Source organism: Camarhynchus parvulus, chromosome 3, assembly GCF_901933205.1.
Source record: "Camarhynchus parvulus chromosome 3, STF_HiC, whole genome shotgun sequence".
In the NCBI taxonomy this organism is placed as follows: Eukaryota; Metazoa; Chordata; class Aves; order Passeriformes; family Thraupidae; genus Camarhynchus; species Camarhynchus parvulus.
The window spans coordinates 12,368,529-12,394,782 of record NC_044573.1 but is presented as its reverse complement, the minus strand read 5'-3'; the positions used below and the strand labels follow the sequence as shown (position 1 = coordinate 12,394,782).

The following is a 26,254-nucleotide window of genomic DNA, read 5'->3' as shown; positions in this document are numbered from 1 at the left end:
GCTGACAAGATTTAAGACCAAATATTTTATTTTTCTGCTGAAGAATTGTTTTCTTCTTTACTTTGCTTGACCTGCTGAGGTCAGAAAGTTCATAATGACTTGTGCAAAAATATTGAATTATTGGTAACATCAGGCTTGGATAAGTATCTTGTGGAGAAAAAAACCCTCTTATTATTTTAACTGCCTTTCCTGATAATCCTGTCTTATTTTTTATTCTGATCTTATTATCTTGCCTCATAGTCAATACATGCAGTTTTCAATGCTTGATTTCTGTAAAAAATTTTCATGCTTGATTTCTATAAAAAATAGTTACTTTGTGCCTGGTGCTCCAATAGAACCCCAGGGCTTTAATTTGCTCTCTAGCCTTTGGCATAATACTCAAATAGTGTATTCAGAAATTCATGTAGGGTGGTGAAGAGTCTGTTGCTTCCCTGATCCATATTAATTTTATGTTATATAAATATAACTGATCTACAGGAGTGTGAACTCTGTTTATTTGGTTGACTGCATTTATTTGATTAGAAAATTTCTCTGTAAATGGACTGTCCTGAAGTTAGAAATATCCATTATTATTGTTATGGTAGGATGGTTTAGGGACTAATTAGGGATACTAGAAAAGGCATGAGACTGATGTTTGACTGTGGCTTTCTCTTACATTGTTGAATATTACAGGTTTAACAGCAGGGAGCCTGATCTGTGCTGCTGCTTAGTAGCATACTGTGTACCCAGAGCTCTGGAAAGTGTGTGCAGTTTGATTTCTGTGGCTCTCCTAGGGTCTAAAGCTGCTCTTCAAACCTTGCACTCCGTATTACAAGGGATTAGACTTCAGCAGGGCTGTGAGAAACAGGGTATTCATGGACTCTTCAAGTTACATTTAAGATTAAAGGACAATAGGACTGGGTTCTGAGGAGCTGCACTGTTACAACGGAGTGAAAGGCAGTTGTTAGTGCTAAATGCATTCTGAGGGCTTCAGATCCATGCCTACAGATAGATCCTTGGTTTAGTTCATTTAAAACTTGGTGGGGAGAGTATGGAGGTAGGAGAGCAGTGGTAGCAGCCCTACCTCACACCTCTCCTGGTGGCAGTGCTGCTTTCTGCCACCTTGGAAGTGCTGCTGGGACTGGGGCTTGAGGGCATCATTTCCCAGCCACTCTAGGCCAACATCAGGACTCAGCTGGGCTGGTCCACAGCTGGCAGGGCCACCCAGGGTCAGGTGCTTCAGGGGAGCCGGAGGTGAAGAGTAAAACCCAGCTACAGCAAATGAAGATGTGTGTTTGTGTCTTGGTTTGGAAAGACGGGTGCCTGCTAAGGAAGGCAGGAGCCTCCCCATCCCTCCAAATTGCTATAAATTTTAAATTAAGGGGCTCTCAGGCAAAAAATATGGGAGCACGAAATAACAATTCTTTAATAGGGAAGAAAAATAAAATTATAAAGTAAACAATGCAGCACACTAGAACAACACTGACAGGGTCAGAACCCAACCTGACACCTTGTTGGTTAGGGTGTTGGTAGCAGTCCAATTGGAAATTGGCTGCAGTCCTCCTGAAGTGTCAGGTGGGGTTCTGTTGGAGCAGGGGGTCCTGTAGAGAAGGATGTATTCTTCCTCTGAAGATCCAGTGGAAGAAGAGGCAGCTGCTGTTCCTCTAGGGAATCCAGTGGAGAAGCTGTGCTGGTGTTTCAGAACCTCCGGATTATATCGGGGTAGCAGTGCTTGGCTCCTCCCTCTGGGCGGAGCATCTCCCAATGGGATGTTATAGTTATTATCAGTCATGCACTGACATTCAATAGCCTCTTATCAGCAGATGTCCCTTGAGGGAGGAGTGACTGTGAGCACTCAGAGAGATAAAGCAAACTGCTCACTTGACAAAAGATAATCTGCCATACAGATGGTAATAGAAAACATCTTGCCTTGCAATCTGGAACAGTTTGAGGAGGGGCTGCAGCTGGGAGCATCCCCCTCAGTGTCAAGCTGAGGTGGCCACAGGTGCCTCTCCCAGGTTTTGTTCCTCCACACTTTGTGGTTGGGCTGTGGATCTGCTGCACCCCTGAGCCAGCTCCTCTTTGGTCTCTCTGACTTCTTTGTTTCAGCAGAGGGGAAGTTTTGGTACTCTGTTTGGGTCTAGAGCTGTGAATGGTTGCAAAATCTTATAAGAGGCTACAGAGGTGATCAGAGTCCAAGGAGTGCTGTCATCTTCCTGGGGTGACAGCATTGTCTCTCTGAGAACACAGGCATTACAGGTGAACTGTGAAATGCATCCCCCTGGGGCTCTTTGTTCCTGGTTTGCTGTTTCTGTTCATCTACTGTATGATACAATATCTTCCTATTTATTAAAAGCCTGCAATTTCATATCCCTCACATAAAACTGTAATGCACTTCAAATTCTGGATTGAGGAAGAATATACACTGTTCTACTTCTTCACTGTCAGCTTCAAAGTTGTCTTTTGTAAGCAACTATCTTTTAGTGTAGCTTTTTGGGGGTGTTTAGGTCGTGACAGTGATTTTCAGGGAGGGAAGCTGTGAAGTAATTTGATAATACAGAAACATTCAGAAACTGAGGAAACAAAACAGCTTTGTGCTCACGTGGCAGGAGGAAACAATGACAAGGTTTGGGCAAGGGTGGGTGGGAAAGGTTTTGAGCCATTTAGCATGGAGGGGAGTCCCTGTGAAGGTGCAGGCTGCTCTTTTTTTGGCAGACAGTAGGAAGAAGTCTTGAATACCTGAGCACAAGCCTCCCACCTGGGTGTCTTGGGATTGCCTGGGTTGTTTCTGAATTTATAGACCCTTGTGTGTCCATGCAAATTTGGGAGGGCTGGAGGAGAGCTTGCTCTGGTGAACAGCTTGTGATACTCAGACACAAGATTTTGGACCCTGAATGATATTGGATGGCCAAATTGGTACAATTTCATTAAAACAGCAGTAAGATTCTGACCCCTTGCTTGAGATAGTCTGTCTCATATGTAACAAGTGCTGGAGAGCTGTATGTACTTATCCAGAAAGCAACATTCTGAGTTCCTTGGGAATCAAAAACCTGGATTCAGATCTAGTGTCCTCAAAGTACTGGAGGAACTGGAACCTGTTGTGAGCCCCTTCCAAGGTTATTCCTGTGGCTTGGGTAAATGTTGCCATCAGCTGGAGCTGCCAGAAACCAGAGCAATTTCTGGCTGTGCAAAGGCTCCAGTATGTGCTGAGTGGGGACTGAGATCAGTGATCCTAAGCCTATGATGTATGACTAAAATAAAATGGCTTTTGATGCTATTTGTCTCTCTAAAGCTGCTGGTTCTTTATTCCTCAGGGTTTGTGTTACATTTCTTTCTAATTGTTTGCAAAGACTGCTCTAGTTTCATAAAAAAAAGTCTTTTATGCATAACTAAGCACTTCCAAAAGCATGTGTGGGTTGCCTAGCTATTTTGCATTGTTATTTCTTTGTGCCCATCTGAGAAATTTTGGATGTTATTTTTATAAATGCGTGCAACAGCTCTGATTGTCTGAGGCAAAATGACCTGGGATGGTCAGTGTGATTTTTATGCTGCTGTGTGCTGAATTACTAAAGTAATTTTTAGTTATCAGGGTTCAGATTTTGGATTTAGGCTCCGATGTGCCAATCTTAGGTGTCTGCCTTAATGCTTCAAGGGCTGTAAAGAGCACTGAAATTCTTTGGCATGAAAAGAGCTTTGTAAATTTAAGGTCTCTACTGCTTAGCTGAGGCAGCAAACTGGATTATGGCTGATTTTTGGGAGAGAGATGATTGTTTAGGGAACCACTTGGTCACCAGGAGAAGTTTATAAAGGGACCTTAGGGGACAGTGCCTTGCTTATTTCTGGTTGGAGAAAAAGAATTTGGCGTATTTGTCTACTACAGCAACTTGCTGTGGTCTGGGCTGCCTCCAGGGTGTTAAAATACTGTGTGCCTTGTGTGAAAAAGAAAACCCACTTAGAGCAGGTAAGGTGGTGGGTATCATTTTACATGTCTAGGTTAAGCATGTCCAGGGAGGATTTGCTTTGGCTACATTGGGTTAAGAAAAGATCTGAGTTTGAGAGAAACCTGAAGGAAACAAAATAATGGTGTGTGAGGTGTTTTTCCACTTTCCTTTGTATAAGGAAAATATGAAATTAAAGTGATGCAGCTGTGCATATTCTGAAACTCGTGGTGAGATGAAAGTCTCAGTATATTTTAAAGCAGTCCTTAATATGCTGCTTTTGTAAGTGGTATTTCTTGATTAAAATTCTGCATAATCAAGTAGAACAGTTGGTCAGGAAAGTTGGTCTTAATCTGCAGTCAAAAAAATTCTTTAACAGGCAGAGAATTTATGCTTTTCAGAAGACTCAGCTGTTAGATAGTCAGGGGAGTTACAAACTTCAAAGTCTTCTTGAAAGTAAGTCAGCTTCTCCTGTAAGAGAGGGCATTCTTAGTTTATTTCAGTATTAACACTTTTCCCCATGTGTTATGTGGAATTCTTAGTACAATTTTTTTTTCTGAAAACATCTATGAGTAATTGGGATTTAAAGTCACTACCTTGAAGTAATAACTAAATATTTATTACTCATTATTAAATATGTATTAGTGATTACATATGGATCCCAGTTTCATGAAATGGTAAAAAAATCCCTCAGTCCTTTTTTTAAGCAGAGGTGCTTGAGGGAAATGTTTTCTTTCCTGCATGGACAGAGAGGTGCAGAGCTGTTCAGGGTTTTGTAGAATGTTGGTGGAGGAGAGATTAAAACTCTAGGTGCTTTATAACTAATCTTACTGCACAGTGGTTTGTTGGATTTTTGGTTTGGTTTTTTTTTGGTTTGGTTTTTTTTGGGGTTTTTTGTGTTGTTTTTTTTTTTGTTGGTTTTTTGTTGTTGTTGTTTTGTTTGTTTGTTTGTTTGGGGGTTTTTTTGGTTTTTTGGGGGTTTTTTTTGTTTTTTTTTTTTGGTGCTGAGCAGTCCTGCTCGGGCATTATAAATACTCTATTCCTTCTACCTGTGATCTTTTATTTTAGTCTGTTAGTTTAGTTATTATTTTTACACACAGAATGATTTTCTTTCTTCTTAAAAATCTGTATACAAATCTGGCATGGTTAGTACCTATTTTTTTCCAATTTTCTTTTTTTCTTAAACTATTTCTCCTATTAACTTAAACTTTGATATTCTGTGTAAAAATCTAGAAATAGAATTAAACCCTCCTGACAACATCTGTGTTGAGGCACCTTAAAATGGTGATGAAAAATGCTGCACTGGTGTAGCCAGGGAAGCAGAAATCTCTTCTGATGTCAGATGTGATGCAGACATCAGTGGAATGGAAGCAGCGTGTCGAGGCTCAGGAAAGTGTGTGACATATATTAGATTGCAAAAACAGATTTTTGTTGTCTTTTTCTGTGTGTGTGTGTGTGTGGTACATTGGCCTTCTGTCAGAAGCTGGTTCAAGAGATGCTTCTTACTAGGAGTAAAACTGGGGAAAAGATGGAATGTTTTGAGTTGGAGTCTGGAATATCCAGCAGAAACATGGGAGATGAGTGGGGTTTTTCCTCTCTCTGTCTCCCAGAGCACACTAAGCCTAATGACACTTTTTAGAGCACAGAATTCAAGGCTGGTAAACAGCCATGGCTGTGCTTAGCAGGAATAAAAGGTGGTTACTGTTCCCAGATTAAAGAAAAGCACTTGTGCTGATTTTCTGTTACATTGCTGCAGTCTTGTTCGCTGGTTTTACAGATTTAAATAACTGTCTTGAAACAGATTTCCTTTATTCTAGTGTGGTTTCACTACTTATAATTGTTTCTGTTATCTTGACTGTGCTGCCTTAGATCTGGGGTGGAAAGTTTTGCCCTATTTTCCTTTCATTTTGGCTGTGTGACAGAAATGAGTTATCTAGTGTTGTCAGCTGTTGTTTGGTTACACTTTCTTGGAATTTTAAAAATTTGTTTCTTTTTGTATTTCCTTTTTTTTTTCTCCCCTCTTAGTTGAACTTTATATATTAAAAACAATCTGTCATTTGATTTCATTATTACTTGTGAGTATTATTCATGGCTTATGGTTGCATTACCTTTCTATTCAGCAGCCTTGTATGTATTCTTACCAACAGAAAATTGTGATGCAAAATGTGGCATGAACACAAACCTGTCAGATGTATCTTTGTGGTTGGTAAATGTAGGGGGGAAGATAGAACAGTACCAGGAAGGTCATGAAATGTTAGTCTAATTATCATGGTTTTGGCAGAGGAAAATTGTTCATGCTGATCTGAGAAATCTTTGAACTTGTCAATGTGGACAAAAGAGGAGGGGAAAAAAATAAATTAGTGCTTTCAAAATGGCTTTGACAGGTCTTATCCAAGAGGCTGTTGAACAAGCTGAGGGAGTAGTGGGATGAAAGTGAAGGGTTTTTTTGTGGAAAAGGCACAAATGGGGAAAAAACCCCCTAGATCCTGGTAAAGATAAACTCAAGGCTACAGAAGCTGTGCTTGAGATGTTCTAGAATGACTTAGAGCAGCTGTGCAAATTTAGTAAGTTTTCAGAAGTGATTCTGTGCATGTATCTGTATGCTAGCATTACTGATTTTCCAAGGACCTCTTGGAGGAAAATCTAAGTTCTCTGACTTTAAACATGAGCCACAAGAGGGCAAGATAGCATCTGATGTTGATGGTGAACTTTAATTTTGCACATTCTTGCATGTGTGAAATTGGTCATCAAAATAAGAAAAAAAAAAGTAGTTTTTATACTTGAAATTTCAAAGTTGAAATCATGGGGTAGTCAGTAGTTTAAGCAGGTTGGATAAACCCAGAAAGTTCTTGTTTCCTGCTGCAGGCAGGAACAGTATTTCTCTGGGTTAAAATTCACTTTGATAATGGATAAACATTCCAAATGTGTCTTGCTTTCTTCCTGGTGCTTTTTAAAAGTGAAGAAATGTTGGGATTTTTTTAAAGTGAAGTAAGGTGTCTTTAAACCAGAAATTCATGCAATTTTCCTCATAATAGAATATGAAGGTATTTTGCAACTAGTTCCCCTTTATGGGTTGATGGTGTGGTGATATTTTGATAGTGGAGAAATAATAAATAAGTTTACAAATATTCCATAATACCTGGGAAGTGAGAGGACATAACATCAGGGCAGTACAAGCTTTTGTGTGTTTGCCATGACTGCAACTGCTGAAGACCAGGGAAGCTAACAGCAGGAATACATGGGTGTGCTAGATGGAGAAGTTTATAATAAAATCCTGCTTTGTTTTTGCCAAAGGAATTGTTTCCAGATTACAGGAACTAAAAATGGCCAAGCTGCTTGGTTCCTGTGGGGAGGTTCATGTTGGCAAGTTGGTTCCTTCTCTAATCCCTTAGTGGGGAAGGAGCACATCTGGTTAGTGGGCTCGTTTTTAGGCTGTTCAGCAGTTGTGTCAGGTGTCTTTAGTTTGGTTCAGTTCTTACTGCTTTTTTCCCTCCATATCTAAACAATATCTGGTGTTTAAAAGCTGTGTTTGGTCACTGGTTGCTGCTGGCACTTCTGAGAGAAGAGTTTGTGATGTGAGCCCTGAGTGAGGTGTGCTGGGTAAATGGAAGGGATTTGTGACAAACAGGGCAATGTATCTGCTGTGATGAGATTGTGTAGTTCTTGTTATTCCTCCGAGCCACTGACAGAAGTCTGAAAGCTAAAAATTGTGCTCAGAAACACCAACAGGGATCAGAATGGAAAATTGCTTGGCTTTTATGATGTTTCTCATACAAGTCCTGTTCTGTGTTCTTGCAGTAGGTATGTTCAGTGTTTTCCTGTCTATTTCTGACAAGCTCTGTGTACATGCTGAAACTTTAATGTTTCTTTTGGAAGTAAAGCACCCTTATGTGTCAGTAATGTCAATCTCTCAATTTATGTATTAAGGCTGTAGTTTAATGGATAAACATAGAGGTAGGATCCTTTCTCATCTTTTCAGTGATTTTTTTTTGGGGGTATAATACAGAAGATTCACTGGAGTACGGGGGTAGAATACTTTTTGAAACAGAAGGAATTTTTTGTATACAGAAATGTAGCACTACCTGTCCAGGGCTCTTGTGTTGCTTTAGCCAAAGCCTTTGTTTCCTGGCTTTGCTAATTACCTGAGGCAGTGGACTGTGTTAACCCCTGTGTAGTGTTGCCAGTGTCTGGCACTCTGCACAGCACTGTAATGTAGAGATTACTGCTGTCAGAATGACAAAAAAATGTAATTTCCAATGCAGTTTGCAAATGCAGATGTTACTGTAATTGAAACAAATGCATTTTTCTGCCAGTAAGCAAAGCAGCAGGGATAATGTGGTGGAAGTTGTCCTTTCCTTGCTTGCATGTCTCTAGATAAAATTAACTTCTCTGCTGAAGCAAAGATATGGACAGATATTATTAATCAGAAATCAGCACAGTATGTAATGTGGGGAGGTCTCTGAAGGAGGCAGAGCTGTTCCTTGGTGTTCTGAAAGTGTGATCAAAGAACACTGACCTTCCCAGCATTCCAAAATTAACAATATCTGAGTTCTTTTTTTAACAGCAAATGCAAAATGTGTGGAGATGGCAATATTAACTGATGCAAAAACCCCCCAAAAATGTATGAAAATGTGCTAGATGTTTCTAGTGGAGAAGTACAATTTAATGCTCTGTCACTTCTTATTGAGATTTATGCTTCCTTTCGGCACTTAAAGAATATTTATTTCACTATTTTAAAGCTCCCATACCTAAAATTAAAAAAAAAACCAAACAAAATACCAAACAAAAATGTCTGGGAGCAACAGCAAGGGAAGGCAAGCTGGGAGTCAGGGGTGACAAGGCTGGCAGGCAGTACCCCCACTGGTGAGAATGCAGTCCCCCAGTGCCTGCCATGAGGCAAACAGTGGTTTGGAAGTAGTTGGCATGGATTTACAGAGGGAAAATCGTGGCTGGCTAACCCAGTAACCTTCTACAATAGATAAACTAGGTGGTTGGATAAGGGAAGAGCAGGGAATGTTGCTGAAATGGTTTTTTTTCCTGCTTAATACCTCTTCTTCCATAGGCTGCTGGAAGACTTTTTTGCTCGTGAAGGGAAAGGATTAACCTCAAAGTCAGTTCTGAGTCAGCTTTACCTACAGGATAGATGTTGGTATTTGCACTTGGAACAATTGCAAATACCAACAATTGCTGTTCATTAGAAACCCTGACTGTTCAAAACTAGAGAAGCTTGACATGGGTTAAATCTCCTTGCTTTCTCAGCTCATGTGTTGTCCTGTTTTCATTTGGTTTTTTTCTTAACCAGTGGATACAGCCATAGAGAAAATACAGGTAGAAACTGTCAGATAACTGGTGACATAAAAGAATTACAGATCGTGCCATGCTAATCATGGTTATGACTTTCTCATTTAGGTTGAATTTGGTTGAAGCTTTTGTGATGGATCCAGAGCTACGTCAGTGCCTTCAGGAAGATCTGTTACGTCTCTTTCCAGACCTCAACCGCCTGGCAAAGAAATTTCAGAGGCAAGCAGCAAACTTACAAGACTGTTACAGAATGTTCCAGGCTATCAATCAACTGCCTAATGTTGTACAAGCACTACAGAAACATGAAGGTATTGCTACCCCATCTATTCCCAATGTTTTGTGGTGTACTGATGATGCAAAGAAATAGAGCGTAGATTTCCAAAGATGACTTTTTTCCCTGGGTGCTTTTGTTGCAGGAATAAAGCTTTAAACACATTTGAATTTTAAATGACCTGAAATTCCAAAATGCCAATCAGATACTTAAGAATATTCATAGCCAAATCTTTGCAGGAAAATGTGTTCCAGTTAGTGTGTAGCTGGGATGCTTGAACTGTTGGGTGGTGGTGTGAGAATCTTTGACCTGGATTTGTCTCTAGGAATTCCTGACCAACTGTGTGTGTGCTGTGATCTCACAAACAAGATGCCATTCATACAATAGTGTTGTCATCCACTTTGGGTTGTAATTACACACAAAATCCCCCCAGTTTAAGGATTAGTGGTATAACTCAAATGGCTTTTTTTTTAATCATAACGTTCCTGTGTTTGATACAAGTAACATGGCAGGATTTCCTCCAGTCCTCATTAGTAGGAAGCACAATGCTGTGACAAGCAAGTCTAGAAAGTACAAAAGCTGCTATTTTTTTTTCTTCTTCTGTGTATTACCAAGAAAATGAAGAATAAGATCAGCATTCAATTTAGCAGTAGCAATTCTAACCTACCAGAAAGCTCATTTCTATTGAAGGCCATTAATTTGTTAGAAATGCCCTTTGTGTAAAGCAAGCACCACAGCCCGAAAAACAAATATTGTTTGAAATGGTATGGTTACAAAAATTTCTTTCCTCTATTTGAGTAGAAAATAAAACTCCCCAGTGTCTTATACTTTTCTGTACTACAGTTTTACAACTTCAAGTAATGAACCTTCTACAATATTAATCTTAAAAGAAATCAATTTTTGGTTATTGGCTGTGTTATTTCCAAGAGCAATTTAGATCTGAAACTCTGAAGGAACTGACAGATGTAACTCTTGTGCTTGTTTTTGTTTTTAAAGAGCTGTGTCACTCTTCAGCTGCCTCAGTTGTCTCCATTTGGCTTTTCCAAACAGACTCTGCTTGTTTTAACCTTGACATGGAGCTTTCGGATTCCCATCCTATGCTGAGGTGTTAGTTCAGAATGCTGGCTTCCTGTCTTTACTTGCTTTTATATTAGCTGCCATTTGGATCAACAGAGTTCCTGTGTCATAACACTGGGATAGGAAAACAATTCCATTTTTAGAGTTTTGAGGAGCAAGCTGTGTAAGGCAAACTGCTCACCATATGGAAAAGTTAATAGACTGCAAAGGGTTCTTCCTGTTCTACACATGAATCAGTTGGACTTAGGGCAATCACCAGCAGTATATTAAAGATAGTTTAAAATAGGTGGTGTGTTATTTTTATTTTTCTTTGTACTTTTGCCACCTGTTCAAAGTACATGAATGGTCTGGTAATTTTCAATGTACATGAGTGATTCAGACTGAATCTGGTAATTTCTCTGTTTCTGACTGTACAGAATGTTGTAACTCATCAAGGGATGGAAAGTCAGAAAGATTTTTGACAATTCTGAGTATGTGCCAGTTTCAGAACTCCCTTGCCTATGAATGGCTGTGGGGATATAGAGCTATGGGGATACAGAACAACCACAAAGCTATCAGCTGTGACTGCCTTTCCTTCAAAATGAAGCATTGTTTTGTTGAAATCCTTGTTTTTATGGGTGGTGAAAGCTGAGGGGGGGGCTGATGAGTGAAGATGGCTTTTTTCTGGTTTGGCCATAAGAGGTCTGCATAAGATGGGAAAGAGCTCTGAGTCATCAAATCATTTTGCTCTAGCTGGCAAAAGGGAGCAGTTGTTCATTACTCAGATTGCTGGGGCATGAAATTTGGATCCTTTACAAGATTTCTGTCTTCAAGAAGCTGCTGAAGCATCTTCCTTCCTGTCTCAAACAAACACTCTTTAAGTGTGTGAATATGCAGGATACAGGAATTGTGTGCTGGGTGTCAGGTGTGTTTTTCCCATACTGTATACAGTGACTGAATACCCCTTACTGCTTCTTTCAGTCCTGTTCTTTCCCAGACTGTTGCACTGGTGTCTTACAGCCTCTTGTGATCAAACTTGGCTGTTTCCCATCCTTTGTCAGATCCAACTGATTATTCCTTACTCATAGTGGAAACACATTTATCTATCAATGTGTCATCTTACTCAGTGCTACATTTTACATTTCTGTTAGCCCAGTTTTCAAGGTGTTGATCTATTTCTGATTTATCTTATTCCAATATAAGCTACTGATAGCTTCCATATTGCATATTTTAGTGACATTTATAAGCAGCCTTCTTTTCTGCATTAATATGAATTCACACATCTTAAAAAGATAAATGATTCTGTGAGCCCTGGAGGAGCTGATGTCCTTTCAGCTGTTCATCTTTTGCAAGTGGGTGATCTGCTCTTTATCTGCACTCTGGTCATGGCATAAATCATAGATCTTGCACCTTGGCACCTCCTGTGACACCATGCTGAATGCTTTAGAAGAGCCCAAATTAGCTCTGCAGAGTCCTCTTTGTCTCAGGCAGTCAGTATTTTAGACAGATATTGCACCATATGGATATTATCTACCTGTAGGTATATACTGTATACTGTATTTTATCCCAGTTTCCATTGTTCTTTTCCTTTCATGCCACTTCCCATTGCACTATCAAAATGACTGGTGTACTTAATCATTGGGATTGGTCTGTTTTGCCTGGATAGAGCAGTGTCATTTTGCTGCCAAACTAACTGTGTGTTTCAAGTCTGAAGATTAGTGTTTTGTTTTAATTGCCAGACAGCATTTTTAAACCATATTAATAGTCAGGTCTTTAACATGTGTAATAAACACTTGTCTGTGTTTCAGTAAGTAAATTATGGTTTAAATTAAAGACTGCACCTGGGCACAGATAGGCTCTGGGATCAATATGCATCTCTGCTTTTGATGGTGCATAGCTCTATTAGTCTTTCTCTCAGTGGTTACTTTCCACCCTAATAATGTTGAGTAGGTGCAAAAGAGCATTTTTTTTTTACTATGCATCTTTTCTATGAGTTAATGAATACAGGTGCAAGACATGTTAGAGTTTAATTTAGAATTTTTCAGTGATGTTTCTTGCTCATATTCTTGTAATGCCAGGTGTTTTAAGAAAAGCATGTGCAAATAACTTCTGTAAACCCTCATTATTCACTGACTCCACTGTTTTACTTCCTTCAATCAAGTGCTGGATACCAAGTTTGAAGTTGGATTAAAAGTGAAAATAAATTTTGCAGTGTATCACTTGGACCCATATAAATGAATGTATGTAAATACATCAGTATTTTATTTACTTAATAAATTAATATATTCTAATTCTAATATATTCTAACTTTTGAATGTGACATTTCCTATGGTGTTTGAGGTGTACCCTTCTAGTTTAAATAATGAAATGGCATCATGAAACTTCCCAACTCAAGAAAACAAATTAAAATAGCTACTTTAAGTTAAAGCACAATTGTTTTTCATTGATTCAAGAATATTGAAGCTCATTTCATGTATTCTGTCAGCTGGGAACTGCTAAGCCCACTCTGAAAAATGGACATGAAACTTTTTCTGCTCTTCAGTTTCTTTCTTCTTTGTTGGCTGCTTTTATTTTATAGGTTGGTTTAGATGTGTCTTCTTACAGGAGGGAAAAAACCAAGATATTAAGAGAGCAAGCAAGAAATTTGGAATTGAAAACAATCTTTATTTCATATCTTTTGGTTTTGAAGATTTTTAATCAGCAGAAAACTCCATTTTTGCAAGTTCAGTAATCTCTCAACAAGATGTAATTTTTTTCTCTATTAATAGATATTAGTCAGTTTAGAGCTTTCACTTTAAAAGTTTGAGGGACTGGGGAAGCAAAAAGGTATGGTAGAAAAAGAAATCAAACCAAACTTTTTCTTTCTACTTCAACTGAGAGAGGAGAGATTCACGTGGGTAATTGTGTTATCACTGTGTAATTTCTATAAATTTCTATGTCACTTTTTCTTAGGAAAGGCTAGGACTTTTTTCTTAGTCTGGCAAGAAATTGAGAGGCTCTGGAATATCCAGAGCTTAATTCTGTATTTCTCTGTTAATGTGCAAAGCCTTGTCTGTAAGCATTAGAGGCAGCAGCATGATTCTGTACATAATTCAGTGAGTGTAAGCTCATAGTATTGGATTCATTTTGAGGCATTTTTTGTAAATCATATACTCAATAATGCTAATCTATCTGTGATTAAATCATAACTTGAAGTGACTGCAAAGATGTAAACATGCATTTACTGACAGAATGTTTCCACAGCTGGCTGCTGGATATAGGTGCTTATTTGTAGCTTATGTGTACCTGAAGAAAATACTTCCTTCACAAATTTGGCAATATCTGTGCATGTTAATTTAACTCTGAACTGCTCTTGGTGTTCAGTGCTTTTGGTGTTCCATGGATTTCCAGCCAATATGTGTTCTGTGCAGTTTGACTTGGTGCTACAGAGTATCTCTGTTAATTTTGATGCCTTCCTGTGTAGTGGAAGGAAGTTGCTGTAAAGACCTTGTTATAATGTGGTCTTTTTTTGTGGAAAAAAAAAGCTGATAACATACACTTCAGTTGCTATGTCCATATTTAATTACCAGATATTCCCAGTATTATGTAATATTTTATTAAGAAGAATTAAAAGCTGTGAGTGTGGAAGATAAGACCCACATTTTTTGCAGAAGGCATGTCAACTTTTTCTGTGCAAGAATTGGTAATATGCAGACAATAGGTTTGCTTTTATACTGTTGTTTGTTGTTTTACTCATAGTAGAAGGGAATTAATACCCCCAGTTATGAGCAAAGGTGACAGAATAGGTACAGGCTTAATCAGAATGTAGATGGGATATTTAGAAAAATATCCCACCAATTTTAGAAAAATGTACATGTGTTTCAGTGAAATATTCATAGCCCATCTTTGTAAAATTAACCAGCTAAGCAGTTGTGTTGTTTATCTTGGATAAGTGAATTCTGGTAGATCTGTGGGGGTTTGTGAATGATAATTTTTTTGTTTGTTTGTAACAGGAGCTCACCAGATGTTGTTGTTGGCTGTATTTATAACACCTCTTAATGATATCTGCTCTGACTTCTCAAAGTTTCTGGAGATGATAGAAACAACATTGGACATGGAAAAGGTATGAAATGTTGTGTGGGCAGGATTTACTCAGCAATTAAAGTTGCTTATTGAGCTTTGCAATCTGCTCTATATGAACTAAATTTAATTGATCATCTGTATTAAGTAGCTAGTGATAATTTAGCTGTATATAGAAATATATGCTACATTTAGAAATATATGAAGGCTGTTATTAGTGTATCAGGGTACTCAACAGGATATTCACCCACTATCTGAAATTATCTAGGCAGTGAAAAAAGCTTTGGGTGCATTGATGTTGTGGACCTGAAACTATTTTTTAAAGATCTCATCAATATTAAAAGTGGAGAAGTAATGTTGTCATTTCTCCACTTTGCATTTTTAAAGTTACAGTGATAAGTCTCAAATCCAAGATGTAGCCTAGGATATGTTCATTACTTGGGAAGTCTTTTAGGATTTTCTTTTATTTTTTTATTAACCAGGGGTTAGAATTATCCTAAGTGAAGGTCTCAGCTGACTGCAGAAATAAGAGAGCTACCTAAACATGTGCCAGACCTGGTAGGAAGGGCCATTTGTTGAATTTGAGTTAAAAATTTTGAACATGCATACTTTTCTCCAAAGGCAGGAGCACTGTGTTTTCTTTCTTTGTATTGTGTTGTGCATCCATCAACTGCATTTTACTGTTTATGGAAGGACTTGTTTGATTGACATGTTGCTGTAATTTGTGATGTATGGTAATGAAGAAATTTATAGCTTTTTACCAGTTACAGACCATCTGTTGATGCAGTTTGAGTGCCCTGGGACTCTGTTTTCTTTAAAAGTAACAGCTGTTTAAGCCTTCACCCTTCATAGTCCAGCTCTTCAAGTTTCTTTTCAAGTTCTACTTTAAAAATGTTTTGTTGTCCTTCTAAACAGAATAACAAGTCAGTTATTTTTAGTCAAATCCCATAGAATCTGGCATGTTAAGTTTGATTTCTCCCCTCCTTCAAGGTACTGGAAAATGTCTATAGATAAGCCAACACTGGTTTTACCCGAAGAATAAACCTTGTCCCTATGAACACTAGAATCTGAACTTTGACTTGAAATTCCTCTTGGATTTTGAGGGAGTTCAAATAAAATACACAGTTCTATTCTGAGTGCAATTGAAGGATAGGTTGCCATAGCAACTAAATTATGTCAATAATCCATTCTAATATAAAAAGAAACATCTAAGTTCAAAAAGCGTGGGATATGGTTATTCATTTACCTAGCTGTAATAAAAGTTGAGAAACTGTCACTTCCATTCCTATTTATCTCAGAATCATAAGAGGCCTTTGAGAAACCATCTACTCCAACCTCCTCCTCAAGTCAGGGCAACTTCAAAGTTTGGTGGTGCTTTTGGTACATAGCCACCTGGCAGTGGAAGCACAGGGAAGGGAGAGAAAAAAGATGAAATACAACAAAAAGATGAAATGCTTCATCCTCGCCTCTGAAAATTTAAGCTTAGAAGGAACCGTGTCTGCTTTTCAACTCAAGAGCTGGGTTGAAATTGGTAGGATTTTTGTGACACTATGTAGGTTCCTTCCTAAACCTCTAGAGTCTCTTTTGGGGCAGAAATTACTGATTCAAAAACTTCAGTTTCCAAAGGCTTCTTGTTTTGAAACACGCCATGCTCTGGCTTGATTAGCTGCCTAAGTCCAGGGTAGCAGAAATGATCATGTACATGACAATTTCATTCCCTCTGGCTTCCCTTTTTGCCCTGCCTACTGCTCAGTCATTTGTTTGCAAATAAATGTGCAGACAACTCCATTTCAGCAGAAAGGAGTCTGTTAAATTGGTATATTTTGCGTGTATGAAGTACATTATGTGAGAAAACAAGTATTTGAGATGTGTTTGTTTTTCAGTTGAACCAGACACCAACTATCACAAACAACATTGCATGACAACATTATATATTTATAAAAAACTTCGTGTGAATTATGAAGTAAATTCATTTCACTGTGTATGATCAGGAAGATTTTTTTTATTGCTTATGTTCATATAATTTTTTCTTGTTATTTTTCTCTAGGTGGAGAATCATGAATTTCTCGTCAAGGCTTCTTTTGATCCTAATTTAACAGAATTAAGAGAGAAGATGAATGAACTGGAAGAAAAAATGCAGTCCTTACTAAAGACTGCAGCCAAAGAGCTAGGTAGGGCTTGGAACTGCCTTTCATCCGTGTCCCCTTTGTGAAATGTTTTGCAATCAGGTGATGAAAACTGGTATAAAGAAGTTAAACGGTTAAAGGATATTTGCATTTTTTTTATTATTGAGTTGGGCTGACTTTGGTTGTTGCAGTACAAGCTGTTGAAAACAGAGGGATTGTTGGCTTATAATTTTGCCTTAATTTTTTTTAAACATTCCAAATTATTTCAGAAATGATCATATATGTTACAGAATCCATTTTGTACAACTGTAACTCATCAAACTCTTGGCTAGCTCTAGTTCTGTTTTACATTCTTTGAGGACCTGCCCTTTTTTCCCCCCTTCTGTGCATTATCCTGAGTGTCCATTCAGCTTTCTTTTGATGTTCCTTGCAAAATATAATTCATCAGCAAATGAGACATTTAAAGTGTTGATTATCCTATGCAGAAAATTCCATGTGCAGCTGATGAATTGAAAGAGCAACTTTAAGAAAAAGAAAAAGCCATCAACTTTTAATACAAATATGCCAAGGAAAATTGACAACTCTATACTTATTTTGGGTTACACCTTTAAGAGCTTGCTTTTTTGTTGTTGTTGTTGTTTAGATTTTTTTGTGTGTGTGTATGTAAAGATGATACCTGAATGAGAAGAAGGAAAGCCAAGATTGTGTAGCGATGGAATGAGAAATCTTGTAACAGAGCTATGTGTTAGTAGAAGGATCATGAAAGTAAAGGTGCTGTGCTAACAGCAACAATGCAGAGTGTCCTTGCATTTTGAGAGCCTGATTTGAATATGCAGTTTGAGAGCACTTTAAAGTAAGAGCAGAGAATAAATCCATATATATTTGTGTTTGGTCTGGGTATTTTATTGCTCATAGCTGTACAGAACCAATGCAGGTCCACTCAATTAGGTCATGTAAGAGAGGCTAAATCATGGGAACTGAGGGCTAGTGAGCAGGAATAGCACAGGCTGCAGGATTTGTGATAATACAGCTGGTTTCTTTTTCTTTGTTTTCATCTGAAAGGTTTGGAAGCTGGCAAAAGTATCAAGCTGGAGACAAATTCACAGTTTGGGCATCACTTTAGGGTAACTTGTAAGGAGGAAAAAGCTCTCCGTAACAATTCGAAATATGGAATCATTGATACACAGAAGAATGGTGTGAAATTTACTAACAGGTATGAGATGATACTGGTGGTTTTTTAAGCCTGTTCTGAAAGTAATAGAATTATTCCTTTATAATTATGCTGATAAACTGGATTCTCTACAAACTGTCACCTTTTTAATTGGCTCACAGATTGAAATATTGAGCAGGACTGGCATAGAGTTTATGTTAAAAGCTGCATTCCCCATTTATGTTGCCAACTGTTGTCTATTTTTGGTCCTTTGTCTTGGGCTAATTTCTCTGTTTTAGCTGCAGCAAGTATCATAATTGCTTTTACTGTGAGTGTTTATACAGACACAAGCTGCAGTAGGGAATTTATGTTTATCACCAAATGTGACATGCAGAATTCTGTTGCTGATTACCTTTTTCTTCCCTTTGTTCCAAATCCTCTCTAATTTCTGTTAGTCTTGTGCATTGAACTTCAATTCTTGGCACTTTTAATTGAGCAGTTAAAAAAAAATTAAGTCTTCAGGTTAATTGCATTGAGGCTGTTTCAATGTGTCCTTGTCTGGACAGCAAGTCTGACACAGATCAGCTGAGAAGTCTGTATTTTTTTGTTGAATTTTAGCTCTTCTGGAGTTTTTTAGCAGGAGCAGGGTCTGCATCAGTCGTCAGATGTTTCTCTGTTCTTCAGTGTTTTTATACAGAGGAAACAAAGTAGAAAGTTGCATGTGCAGAATTGGGTAATAATTTAGGTTGAAGGCTGCTTCTTATCCCTCACTCAAAGCTGATGCGCTTTGGAAGTTAGATCCCATCTCAAGCTTAGATGGGGTAGCCCAAGGCTTTGCCTAAGTGCCCATCTTCTAAGTATCCTTCACAGCTCGTGGGCACAAGTTCCAGTGCTGAATTGCTATTGATGAAAACTTTCCTGATCAGATCTAATGAGAATTTTCCTCACAGAAACTTGGGATCTTAGGGTCTGCTTCTTTTGCTCTGCACCTCCAAGGAGAGTCTGTTGCCTCTTCCCTCCAAGCTGACCCCAGATTCTCAGCCTGGGCAGGCATCTCTCTCAGCCTGGTCCTTGTGTGCCTCATGCTCCAGCTCTGTACGTTTGTGGTGAGCATCTGCTCCAGGTTCAGTGTTGGGAAGACAAAACCCAAAACCAGAGATGTCATCTCAGGAGTGCTGAGTAGAGGGGAAGAATGACTTCCTTCAACCTACTGGGTCCACTCTAGCAAGAGCAGCCAGCATGGCCTTGGCCTTCTCTGCCTCAGGGCCACGCTGCTGGCTTGTGTCCAGCTTCTTGATGGTGTAGAGACTGGTTTCTGTTAATCACTCACTTCCATAGTTATAAATCGTTTGAAAAGGAGGGCAAACATAGTGGTTCACACCAGCCAATGTGCTGCTGTCAGGACCCAGGGCATCCCCCTGGCTGTCCTGAGCAGCCAAGACCACTGCCAGGGGGCTCAGAGACCCTGGCACAGAGCCCAGAATGCCTGTGGTTTTGATTGTGACCCATGGAGCAAGTTACCAACCTTAGATGAAGATCTGCAAGCCATGACAAATTAGGTAGAATGATAGTGAATTTATCACAAGGTGAAAAAGTAGATTTTGGGGTTTTTAGAATGGGGATTCAGGGGGGCAAGATGGAGGGATCTGGGTGTGTCCAGCCTTTCTCCTTCTTCTTCTTGGCCTCCATCTTCTGCTGTGATGGTGGCACTTACAGATTGGTTTAGAGTAGAAGCTCACTGTCTAACATGGGTGATAGGTATTGGAAAGTTATTGTAAACATTGTATACATAGTTTTTAATATAAAGACATAACACTGCCCTGGGGGCAGGCAGAGTGCCTGGACTGTTTTGCTGAGCAGACCTCAGCAGGTCAGGAGAAAGAATTTTATAGATGAGATACAATGAACAAGCTTGAGACTGAGAAATGAAGAGCCCTGATTCCTTCTTCAAGCGCCGGGCTGGGAAAAGAGACTTTGGAACTCTTCTCGGGGTCACTCTGAGCAGCGAGAGACCCCAACATGCTGGTGTATTTCACACCAATTTACTTAAATGAACAAAGTGTAAACCCTAATTGCATTTTGTTTTAACATTTACTTGGAGGATATTTTTTGAAAACATCCATGAAATGTAAAACAGCTTTTTTCTGATTGCAAATATGTTGTGAATCTAAATGCATGATGAAGTTAGGCTTGTCTGTAACTGAGAAGATGTACTTAGAACCTGTACTTTGTCATCTGCTACTTTCCCTTAGTGAGGCAGCCCGTGCATCACTAATAAAAAAGAATTCTCTGTACTTAGTTAAGTTATAGTTGCTTCTGTAGGTGGTACTTGAAGCACAAGACTGACTTCTGCCTGTAGTGTGGGCACGCTACTTGGGTGTGTTTCTTATTCAGTCTTGCAGACTCTTGTTCTTTGTTTAGGAGACAGGCTTGAGAAGAATAAAAACTTGTTTAAACTCTTTGTCTTTATTTCAGCTTACTTTAGTTTGAAGATCAGAACCTGTTCATAGTGACAGTAATTAATTTAGGTTTTTACTAAATGAAAGAAGTCAATGCCTTCAGATCTGATAAGCCTGTTGTAGGACTCTGGGCTAATTACACCGTTGCTTAGCAGCAAAATGTAGCAAAATAGCCAGAAATTCACTTTGAAGAGCTAGTCCTTATCACACAGCAGTTCTATAACAAACATAGATGATGTCATGTGTTGATGCTAGAATTTCTGGTTTGGCCCTTACGGGTGATCTTAAACTTGGAATTAATCTTGAGGCTGCCTTGGTGTGGATGAATTGTAGGTCAGTTGCTTTGTGGTCTTTGTGCTGAGCCTTGCTGTTAAAACAGCTGAGGACACTTGGTATAGATTCAGATGAGGAGGCCAAAAGTTTGGCACTGTAGGTGAAGGCAGAAAATTACAGCTTCTAAATACTCTTGTTTTGTTCACAGCAAACTGAGTGCCATCAATGATGAATATATAAAGAACAGGGAAGAGTATGAAGAGGCTCAGGATGCAATTGTTAAGGAAATCATTAACATTGCTTCAGGTGAATATGCCACTGTTGATGTGTGTCACAGTCTGGAGTGCTGGGAGGGAGGACTTGCTGTTTCTTTGAGGGTCTTTCACGTAGACAAACTGTAATATTGCACAAAGAATTGGTGTGAAAAGTGAGGTGTGAGCTGTTGAAAGTTTGAAATATGAATTGTCTTCTGTCGCCAGACCCTTTCCTGGCATTGCTGCAAATGTGCAGTGATGAGGTGTGTGCAAATGCTAATCCCACAATAGGAACAAAAATAAGGCCATAAGGGTTACATCTGTCCTCCACCTACCTCCCTGACTCTGGGCATCTTCACCCAGACAGCAGAAGAGGTAAAGGACAACAGAGAACTGAAGAAGTGGGACCTGAGGTTTAAGAACATTGAGAAGCAGTATAAGATCAAGTTAGTCACTGCTTATATGGCAATAAAAATTACTGGTTTCCTAAGTTATTTCCATATATTTTGCTCCAAGATTGCCTACTTACAGGGCATTCTTTACTATCCTTCACCAAAAGCAGAAGGGACACTGGGGAATTTGGGCTGTAGACTCCAGTCCCTCATCCCTTTCACAGAAGAAAATCGGACACCAAAACTTCAAAAGCTGTTACTGGGGATGCTGGGCCATCTAGCCTGGTGTCACAGGCTCTGTATCTGACAGACCTCTCCCTCCCATCATTCACACAAACACAGATGGCTGCTGTGTTTGAAGTGTCTGTGCTGTGTCTGAAGTGTCTTTGCTTGCATGAGCATCAGAGTGCTGTGTATTATTCATGAAGGAAATTTACTGGATTTCCAGATGAGGAAAACAATCAACATGGCCTTACCCCCTCCTTTCCTTAGTCTGGGGAAGTCTCCTTGATATTCAAGGCATGGGAGCTTCAGGATTGCATCCTAGGCTCTCCCAGGAGGTGCCTTTCCTCTTGAAGACAATTGTTATTGCAGATGAATTAACTTGGTGGATTCAGTGTAGGCTTCAAGGTACCTTCTCAGCAGGAGCAAAAGACTGGCTGATGGCACTGAACTCCCATCTCCTGCGTGCACACAGGTTATGCAGAGCCCATGCAGACCATGAACGATGTGATAGCCCAGCTGGATGCCATTGTCAGCTTTGCCCACGTGTCCAACGGGGCCCCGGTGCCCTACGTGCGGCCCGTGGTGCTGGAGAAGGGCCAGGGCAGGATGGTGCTGAGAGGGGCCCGGCACCCCTGCATCGAGGTGCAGGATGAGGTGGCCTTCATCCCCAATGACATCACCTTCGAGAAGGGCAAGCAGATGTTCCACATTATTACTGGTAAATATTGCCATTCTCTGCTTTGTTTGTTGTTTACTTTGTGAATGTCTCGGGTATTTTCAATAATGATGTCTTTTTAAAAAGGAAAAACCAAACCAGCAACAGGCAAAACAAATCAGCAAGCTAATAAAATTCTGTCAAAACTATTTCTCTCATCAAGGGCGAGCAGCTACTGAGTTATCATCTTTCTGCAAGGGGAGTAAGATTTAGCTCTGGAAAAGAAGGGAGGGTATTTGTAAGCTATTATTTATTGCTAGTTTTGATTATATATTTTTTTAAAGTGTCCACAATGTTCATGTGAAGTGTTACCTTTGACTGTGGATATTCTATCTCTTCTCCAGGCACAGTTCTCATAATCCAAACTAATACTAATGGAGTTGGTTATTGTCATTTTAGTTGTAGTGCACTGCTTGGAGGAGGTGATCACTAATTTACAAAGAGTCATTTGCGAAGAAAAGAGAGGCTGCTGGACTGTAGAAAATAAGAAATTAGTCCTTCCATAAAGTAAGACCGTAGTGAATGTAACTCCACAAGCCAGGCAACCTCAGGAGCTGAAAAGCCTGACCCTGCTAAAGTGATTTGGAAAATTCCACTAGGCATCAATTGTACTTTGTTAGTGTTTTCTTTGTGAAGCATTAAAGTTGATTTTAAATGCAAAGCATCTTTCAATGACTGTACCATTTTTTACCCTTTTCTCTGGTGTAATTAAGATAATTTTACTACACACTAAAACATTTTTAGTGTTTATAGATTTAATTGAATCTAAATTTCCATCCAGATGTCCTTAACATACGTTCTGAGTGGCAAAGATCTGAAATTAGAGAATAATTAATGAGCACTTCTAACATAATCAAAAAGAAAAATCAAAAATCTGAATTAATGCATGGTAACACGCTTCTTTTTCTGGTTAGCAAAAGTGTAAAATTGGTTTTAATTATCGGTTTTCTGGATAATACTTTTTATTTCATTTGTATTTCATTTACAATTAACTGCTTAATATCTGGGTTTGCTGATTCTGAGGGACCCATTAGCTTGTACCCAGCCTGTAACTAAGCTTTTCATTTTTACAGAGAAATTGTAATAGTTGTTTGTAATAATTTGTTTTCACCTCAATTCTTAAGCAGAAATAAATACTGATAATTTTTTAATTTAAAGCTTATTATTTTTAGGTATGAATGCATGTTTTAGATGACTGCTTATACTTTTGAAAAATCCCAAAGCTTATGAAGGCCCCTGATTTTCTGTGATCACCTTTCTTTTGAAAAAGGAGCATTCAGTAAGACAAACAATCAAGCCTTGTTAGCCCTGGAGCCACCTGTTGCACCTGTTAGACAAGTTTGCTGCTCTTTTCTGGCAAGAGGAGTAATAAATTTAAACACTCTTTGTTCTAATTTAGAGCCTATTCTCCTTTTAAAAAACTGTTGAATTGTAAAAAGATGATGCTTTTTCAATTAATTTTTGGAAAATTTCTTCTTTAGGCCCTAACATGGGGGGAAAATCAACATACATCCGGCAGACAGGGGTGATTGTTCTCATGGCCCAGATTGGGTGTTTTGTGCCCTGTGAGTCTGCAGAAATAACGATTGTGGATTGTATCCTGGCTCGGGTGGGAGCAGGAGACAGCCAGCTCAAAGGAGTGTCTACTTTCATGGCTGAGATGCTGGAAACTGCCTCAATCCTCAGGCAAGTCCTGTGCTTTTGTTTGATTGTATTGGTTGGGGTTGATGGGAAAAGAAGTGCTCTAAGAGAGGTGCATTTGAGATTTTTCTTTTGTGGGGAATCTTAGTGGAGAATTGTCACATTGACATTTTCTGAAAAATCCCTTCGCGCAGGATTTTTCTCCTGGGAAGCTGAGAGGCCTCAGAGAAAAATGAAAACAATAATTATGTCATTTGCTTCTCCTATGTTTTGCTCATGTGGAATATGTTTGGACATTATTTACCAACAGGTGGTTGTTTCATTCGTTTTCTGTGAATTATTTTGACTCATTGGCCAATCAGTGCCAATCGTGTCTCAGGACTATGGAGAGAGTCATGAGTTTTCATTATTATCTTTTTTGCATTCTGTAAGTATCCTTGCTGTACTCTTTAGTGTAGTATTCTTTAATATAATACAGTATCATAAAATAATAAATTAGCTTTCTGAGAACATGGAGTCAGATTCATCATTCCTGCCTTCATCTTGGGGAAATGCACATACAATTGAGAATCTCAAGTTCTTTTTAGCTGGTGCAAAAGTTCTGGAAGTAGCCTTCTGTTTATTCCAGTGGTCAATACAGAGTTGCTACCAAAAGGCCAAAGTCTAAATGGGACCAAGAACCTAGTGTGGAATGATCTGTGCGATGCTGTGTCGCCACTATATTTGTTAATAAGAAGGGTCTTTTGCCTCTTCCATGCTCTGCATCCGCAGCAGAACTTGTGATACTCGAAAATCCAGAGTTCATGCTGCTCTCAAACATTAACAAATGCTCTTGTGCTTTTAGGACAGCAACTGAAAACTCCCTGATAATCATTGATGAGCTGGGAAGAGGAACTTCCACCTACGATGGCTTTGGCTTAGCCTGGGCTATCTCAGAATACATTGCCACCAAAATCTGTGGGTTTGCCATGTTTGCTACACACTTCCATGAGCTCACAGCTCTTGCTGACCAAGTGCCAACAGTGAATAACCTCCATGTCACTGCTCTGACCAGCGATGACACACTCACCATGCTTTATCGGGTCAAGGAAGGTAAGGCCGGGTCTCAGCTTCCTGTTGCCCTGAGAGAGAAAAATCTTCATGTGTGGATTTTTTAAATATTTTTTCTTGTTAAGGTTGGGATTAAACGTGTGAGATAGTGTTTGTCATTCAGATTTAGATGTTTATTAGTGTTTATTTATACTACAGTCTTATAAGTTGTGAGTTCTGCTGTGCTTTCCTAATAAATTAAAAAATGGAGCCATATTTCTCTTTCTAGGAGGTCTTCTAAGGATAAACTGTTTAATTAAGAAATGGCACTTAAATTATTTTTATTTTTAACTTAATAACTACTTGTGACCCTCATTGTGGACTTTTTTATCTAATTACACAACATTACTTAAACTTATGAAGAAGAAGGACTAGCTTCTGCTCTGAAACTTCTGTTTTGTTTTGTATGTATTACTGTATTCAAAATCTTAAAACTCCAAGTTTTTTGCTATGTGACATTACACATTTCTGTTCAAACTACACACTTACAATCTTAGTTCTATTATTCAATTTTGGAAGCTTTCTCTACAGCTTCAGGTTAATTGCAGTGTTCTCTTGGGGGTCAGTGCTGTCAGTACAGAAAGTTTAAAATTCTCAGTAATCAGGGTTCCAACATTATGAAAAAACATCATTGTCAACTCGCTTTTTTTTTTTTTTGGAGTTGTGTTTGTGCATGTGTGTTTTTTATTCTTTTTTTTAAAGAAGAAGGGTTCCAGTAGTTCTTTTCAGTTTTCCTAAAACAGCTATTTTAACCTGCTGATGGAAGAGACTTATATTTCTTAAACTGTTCTTTTAAAAGGAATGAGTGCACCTTTTATGTGCTGACAATTTTTAATAATGGCTATTTCATTGTAATAAGACTTAGTCTTACGTTGCCCAATTTATACAGGAGTTTGATGTAGGAAAAATCATGGTTAATTTTTAGCAAATGGCATCACAATAAAACAAGAAGTAGCCTGTTTTGTTAGTATAATTTCAGTTCGATGTATTTAATTAAAGTCTTTTAGTGGATCCAGTTATTCCTTTCAGTATTAAATTGAACAATTTTTAATTAGGCATAATTTCATCTATTTGTCCTGTTTCCCTATATCCCCATAATTTGTTTTTGTTCCCTTCAGTAGGAGCCTGTATTTATTGCTAAAAAAAGCAGAGCTGTAACTGTGCCTTGCAAGGTGTGCCCATTTATGGCATTCTAATTTAGTTGTGAACTCTACAGTGATTTTGGATTGTTCTCACTAGAGTATTTCAGTTTGGTGGGCAGCCTCTGGGCTGAGGTTTTGATTTAAAATGTGGGCGGAGTACTCCTCGCTCTGTATACCTCTTAAT

General features: G+C 38.8%; 1 protein-coding gene across 1 annotated transcript in view; it reads left to right on the top strand.

The window, feature by feature from the left end:
• Nucleotides 1-26,254, top strand: part of MSH2 (mutS homolog 2) — a 46,694-nt gene that overhangs the window by 15,444 nt on the left and 4,996 nt on the right. Inside the window, exons 7-14 of the mRNA XM_030945879.1 lie at nt 9,327-9,526; nt 14,538-14,647; nt 16,652-16,775; nt 17,793-17,943; nt 20,821-20,918; nt 21,956-22,201; nt 23,680-23,884; nt 24,684-24,931. Of these exons, the coding sequence (XP_030801739.1) occupies nt 9,327-9,526; nt 14,538-14,647; nt 16,652-16,775; nt 17,793-17,943; nt 20,821-20,918; nt 21,956-22,201; nt 23,680-23,884; nt 24,684-24,931 (1,382 nt within the window). The remainder of the gene's footprint in view (nt 1-9,326; nt 9,527-14,537; nt 14,648-16,651; nt 16,776-17,792; nt 17,944-20,820; nt 20,919-21,955; nt 22,202-23,679; nt 23,885-24,683; nt 24,932-26,254) is intronic.